Source organism: Meleagris gallopavo (genome assembly GCF_000146605.3).
Source record: "Meleagris gallopavo isolate NT-WF06-2002-E0010 breed Aviagen turkey brand Nicholas breeding stock chromosome 22 unlocalized genomic scaffold, Turkey_5.1 Chr22_random_7180001957271, whole genome shotgun sequence".
NCBI lineage: Eukaryota > Metazoa > Chordata > Aves > Galliformes > Phasianidae > Meleagris > Meleagris gallopavo.
In genome coordinates, this window is record NW_011100108.1 from 9,155 (window position 1) to 15,314 (window position 6,160).

Genomic DNA, 6,160 nt, shown 5'->3' on the forward strand with positions numbered 1-6,160 from the left:
AGAAACAAACCATGCCATAAGGCTCAATTAAGCATGCACTACCATAAATAGACCAACAACAACAACAACAAAAAAACCCCATACTGCAGAAGACAGTCTAATATTCTTATATAAACATGTAACTTGTCTCAACTATTTATCAGAAATTAAGGGGAGCATCCACCATGAATTACCAAAACCATTTTAATATAGTAGTACTCTTGTACACAACTATTACCTTACCCTTTAACAGTGGGTATATTAGAGCATTATAAAACAATAGCATTTCCAAGCATAGCAAAGTACGATAGGTAAATATCACAGGGACTGCAGAAGACAGTACTAAATACAGATTAAGATAATTCAGCAAGGAAAATCTCAGCAACACTGAGACACAAATACCTGCAAAACAAGACCTTGTGAGAAAACACCATCAAAAGCACCTCAAACCTAAATAGCCTTGGAAAAAAGGGAGGGAATGAAATATCTTCATGGAGGAAAAAGCTTCTCCAAAGTTGCTATGCTTTGAGCAATAACATTGATTACCAAATTTAATAAAGGCACAAACACTGTCCCCTGTAACTTATTTCTCCATCTCATTCAGCAAAGGGCCCATGTTTTCCTTAGCCTTCCTTTTGTCATCAAATGTACTTCGAGAAACCTTTCTTGTTGCCCTTGACATCCATGGCAGATTCAATTCTCAGCAGACTTCAGTTTTCTTAACTTCATCCCTGGACAACCAGACAACATCTCTGTATTCTTCCTAGGTTACCCCTCCTCCTTGCTTCCATCCTCTATATGCTTCCTTTCTGAGTTTGATCACAAGCTTCTTGTTCATACACACAGGCCTCCTAGCATTTTTGCCTAACTTCTTGATCATTGCGATGTATTGATCTTCAGCTATTTCTTTCTACTACCCCCCACTCCTCCTTGTCCTCGCTCTCCCCCTCCAATTCCCCTCCCTCCCCTTGGAATTTTATGCAGGGTAATTTGTAATTACATTCAGTCTGTATTACTGCTGCTAGTACACTTCAGCTCTAAACAGACTCATTTTTGTGAGAAGAGCTCTTATTTCCCACTTCATTTTTTTCCTCTTTTAGTGTTGGTTATTTAAGTTCTTCTGTGTTTTACTTTATAAGGCTTAAAAAAGAAACATCTACTTACAAGTATAAAAAAAGAAGTGACTCCCTGACATCTTTAAACTTCCTGTTTACAAACATCACATGAACTACAGCTGAAACCCAATTGCACCACAATACACTCCACCATCTTAATAACAGTTCAAAAAAAAAAAAAAAAAAAAAAGAAAAATACCTCCTTTTCGGCCAATTCGACTATCCATGAACTTCTCTATAGTTTCAAATTCATCTTCTTCAGGCTGTGGGACATCTTCTCCACAGACTTCCAACAACTCATCAGAATCTGTCTTGGTTTCTTCAGCTTCTTTGTAACTAACATTGACTGTTGCCTGGCGACGAGATCCTCTCTTATCATAATCATCATCACCATCTGATGAATCAAACTGCCTCTTTTTCTGTCCTGCACCCTTCTTGCAACTTTTGGGCTTAATTCTTTAAGACAGTAAGATATAACACAATAAGGCGGTTTCAACAAGCACAACCACAAGCCTTCGATATTTGTTCATAAATATATACGTTTTGTGACTGCTCAGTTACACCACTTCCAACTATAGTAAAAAAAAAAAAAACAGTCAACAGAAAGCACTGGTACGATAACATCTTTCATACCTTGAGGTTTCCCGTGATGTACTGCAACGCTTGATTTCTAATTAGAAACAATATTAGAGTATCCAAGACACAAGAATTCTTACCTCCTTGGAGGTTTCTGGCTTTTGACCTTGTTTTTTGGTTCATAGTCAGATTCACTCTCTTCACAACTGTTTTTCTCTTTATCTTCCTCTGATTCAGAATCAGAACTAGATCCCGATATTGACCCTGACCTAGATACTTGCCAGTCTTCACTGTACACATTGAAAGACAAAAACAGTAACTCACATTAGTTATTTGTGTTGTTAAAAAACAAACAAAGAAACAAAAACACGTTTGCTGCTTTAATTTCAACATTCTCCAGAGAAATGAAAACACTAAGTTATTTTCAGCAGAAAGAATGAAAAGTTATCATTAATGGCTAGCATACGAGTAAAAATAACTCCCTTAGAAGATTTCTACTACCATCAGATAAAATAAAAAATAAAACAGTAACACAACAGAAACCACAAGACACAGAACAGCAACACTCCAGGTCACAGCAAGTGAGAAACCCCTCAAACGCAGCAGCAGGCACAAAACTACAAGAAAGAAACCATTTACATTCAGAAGGCCCAAATAGCCCCAAAATACAAAAAAACCACCAAAGAACAGGACTTCACCTCTACTGCCAAACCTTAAATGAGGTCTGGGAAAGGGTGGATCCTGGCTCCACCCCTTCTGGTCACTCAGGTGCATTGCTTGCACCTGATCTCTCCTTGGTTGGCCCTGCCTTCCTACCAGGTGCTCAATCACTGGTTTAAGTCTTGACAGCATTTCCACTACACTGGTATAATATGAATGCATGCCAAATGCAAACTGGCAAAATCACAAAAAAACCCAAGCTAGCACTCAGAGGTGATAAACAATGTGTCCTGAGTTAAGAAAAACCCTGAAAGCAAATAAAACCACGCTGTGAATGAAAAGTTTATCATTGTGGCTAGCAGCTATTACGCTAATATACCACAATTTTGTTTTAAAATGTTCTGGGCAGGTCTGTTGTTATCTCAACCCTTAGAATTTCCACTACAACAACAAATAAATGAAACTGAAAATTAGGATTTCTGTATAAACTGCACCTTTAAGAAATAAATTAACTTGATATTAACAATAATGAAGTATTTAACAAGACTTTCACTGAAAAGATAGATGCTTTCTGTAACTTACCCATGCTCAAGTCATAAAACCCCTTAAAATTATATTTTGCAGCGTTCCAAATTATCCAGTAGCTATGTGCCTTGTGCCTCATGTGAATAATTGGCAACTTAGGCACGGGAACCAAAACTAACGCAGAATTAGATTTGAGAAACACACAGAAAGACTTGAACCATTGGCTCCCAACAGCCCCCACTCAGCTACTAGATCAGTGCTTCACAGCAAGCAAAATTTATTTGAGTAAGCCACTTGTGACTCCCAGTAGCAGTACCTCCATGTCCCTGCTTAGCTAAGATCATCTATTTTTGCAACAGGAAAGAAGCACCCCTGATCAACAGTATCTTACCTCAGAATCCTAAAACACCTGAAAGAAAATGCAGTCATAGGTCACAACCAACAAAGATTCATGAAGGGAAGGTTCTGTTTAACTGAGCTTCCTTTCACAACAAGGTTACCCATCTAGTTGATCGAGGGAAGCCAGATGATTTTATCAAGTTGTGCCAGGGGAGGTTTAGGTTGGATATCAGGAAAAACTTCTTTACAGAAAGGGTGGTTAAGCACGGGAATAGGCTCCCCAGGGAGGTGGTTGAATCACCATCCTGAATGTGTTTAAAAACAGTTTGGATGTGGTGCTCAGGGACATGATTTAGTGGAGAGTTGTTAGGGTAGTATGGTCAGGTTGTGGTTGGACTTGATCACAGAATTGTAGAATCATAGAACGGCCTGGGTTGAAAGGGACCACAATGATCATCTAGTTTCAACCCCCCTGCTATGTGCAAGGTCACCAGCCACTAGACCAGGCTGCCCAGAGACACATCCAGCCTGGCCTTGAATGCCTCCAGGGATGGGGCATCCACAACCTCCTTGAGCAACCTGTTCCAGTGCGTCACCACCCTCTGTGTAAAAACTTTCTCCTACTATCTAACCTCAACCTCCCCTGTCTCAGTTTAAAACCATTCCCCCTTGTTCTATCACTATCCACCCTCGTAAACAGCTGTTCCCCTTCCTGTTTATATGCTCCCTTCAAGTACTGGAAGGCCACAATGAGGTCTCCCAGAGCCTTCTCTTCTCCAAGCTAAACAAGCCCAGTTCCCTCAAGGTTTCTTCATAGGAGAGGTGCTCCAGCCCTCTGATCATCTTAGTGGCCCTCCTCTAGACCCACTCCAAAAGCTCCATCTTTCTTGTACTGGGGGCCCCAGGCCTGGATGCAGTACTCCAGCTGGGGCCACACAAGAGCTGAGTGGAGGGGGACAATCACTTCCCTCTCCCTGCTGGCCACTCCTTTTTTAATGTAGCCCAGAACACAGTTGGCCCTTGTCTACCAGGACCCCCAAGTCCTTCTCCACAGGGCTGCTCTCAAAGAGATCTTCCCCCAGTTTGTATAAATACCTGGGATTGCCCCCACCCAAGTGCAGCACCCTGCACTTGGCCTTATTGAACCTCATTAGGTTTTCATGGGCCTACTTCTCGAATCACCTCTTTGTCTTGTATGTGCCTTAACATAGCTTCTAGGAGGATCTGCCCCATGATCTTCCCAGGCACAGAGGTGAGGCTCACCGGCCTGTAGTTCCCCAAAAGGGTCTTCCTTTCTCCCATTCTTAAAAATGGGAGTAACGTTTCCCTTTTTCCAGTCACCAGGGACTTCACCAGACAGCCATCATTTTTCAAATATGATGGATAGTGGCTCGGCAACCACATCAGCCATCTCTCTCAGAACCCTAGGATGGATATCATCTAGCCCCATGGACTTATACACGTTCAGTTTCATGAGGAGGACTCGGACTTGTTCCACCGTTACAGTGGGACAGAAACCACTCCCCACACCCTCATCTACAGGCTCACGGTCCTGGCAGACACGGGAAGCCTGAACACCAGTGAAGACTGAGGCAAAGCACTCATTGAGTACCTCAGCTTTTTCTATGTCTGAGGAAGCCAGCTCCCCATTACCTTTCATCAGAGGAGGAACACTCTCTTTGGCCTGTCTCCTCCTGCCTATTTACCTGTAGAACCCCTTCTTGTTATCTTTCACATCCCTCGCCAAGTTCAGTTCCATCTGCGCTTTGGCTTTCCTAATCCTATCTTTACACACACGGACAAAAGCCCTGTATTCCTCTCAGGCTACACAAACCTGTTTCCACTTCCTGTACATTTCCCTCTTTTCCCTCAGTTTAAGATGATCTTTAAGGCCTTTTCCAACCTGAGCAATTCTATGAGTCTTCTCTGGCCTGACTCTGGAAGTTCAAGCCTTCAGTTTAATCAGCATCACAATGTAGTCATCAGAGTTGATAGTCTGTCAAGGTTCCAGGAAATCCAGAAGGATCACTCATTTCCTATCCCAAAAGACAGTGCACATCACTTAACCTGCTGAGTGCTGCATCTTGAATATTTGCTTTGAGGGAGAATTTGCATGTCACCACTCCATGAACTACCATTTTGACTCCAGATTGTAGTGGTGACACCGCGTTGCATCACTGGTAATGATATGACTCAGGCAACTGTAACCTTCAGCCTCATATTGGTTCAACAGGCTCTGACAAACTTGCATGCAGTGTTCTTTCTGTTCTTGTGTGAGCATTTGTGGGACCCACCTGGAGGAAAGTTTATGATATTGCAACATTGCCACTATTGCTTCCAACACACTGAAGTTGAAATTCAGCTCTGTACACATGTAGCAGAATTCCAAGGTCACAGCCTGAACCAATGGGTGAGCTACCGGAGTATGTGAGTGTCTGGAGCGGGCGGCGGGGGGTCTAGAGCCACCCCTTCTGTCTTCGCGATACTTCCCGTGCCATCTGAGTCTGTGCGGGTCCCCCTTTTCTCCCGTCCTTCTCTGCTGCGATGCAATGGTACAAATGGGGGAGGGTCACGTTCCTCAGCTTGTCCCTTTCTCCAAACTTTTACCGGGAGGGGTGAGTTAATTCCTCTTTGATATGTTTTCCTATAGCACCCATTTCTCAAATAAAGGCTCTATCATTGCCTTCGTTTGCTCTACACTTTGGAGAGCCAGGCAGCCAAATATCTTTAAAGGTACCCAATTATAAGCCTCCTAAAGTAATTACCATGGCATTTTTGAACAATATCATGGGATGGTTTGCACAAGAAAAGACTATCCCTATGAGTGAAGTTTTGCCAGGGCACATCCCAGGATTCCTAGGATCCCCATATCATGGGATTGCTTGTATTGTTGAAAAATAGGGCCCCCTGCAGGACGGAGGAAATGTCCAGGAGTCCCCAGCCCGCCTGACTGAGTATTTCAACAG

General features: G+C 42.7%; 1 protein-coding gene across 1 annotated transcript; it reads right to left on the reverse strand.

Annotated features, from left to right (window-relative positions):
- Positions 1–218: 218 nt before the first annotated feature.
- On the reverse strand, positions 219–1,960 carry LOC100546371 (chromodomain-helicase-DNA-binding protein 1-like; the record flags this gene model as incomplete). Its single annotated transcript, XM_019610846.1, has 3 exons — positions 219–223; positions 1,294–1,550; positions 1,811–1,960. Coding segments are annotated over 3 exons (412 nt in total), but the record flags the coding sequence as incomplete, so codon positions are not given.
- Between the last annotated feature and the right edge of the window lie 4,200 nt (positions 1,961–6,160).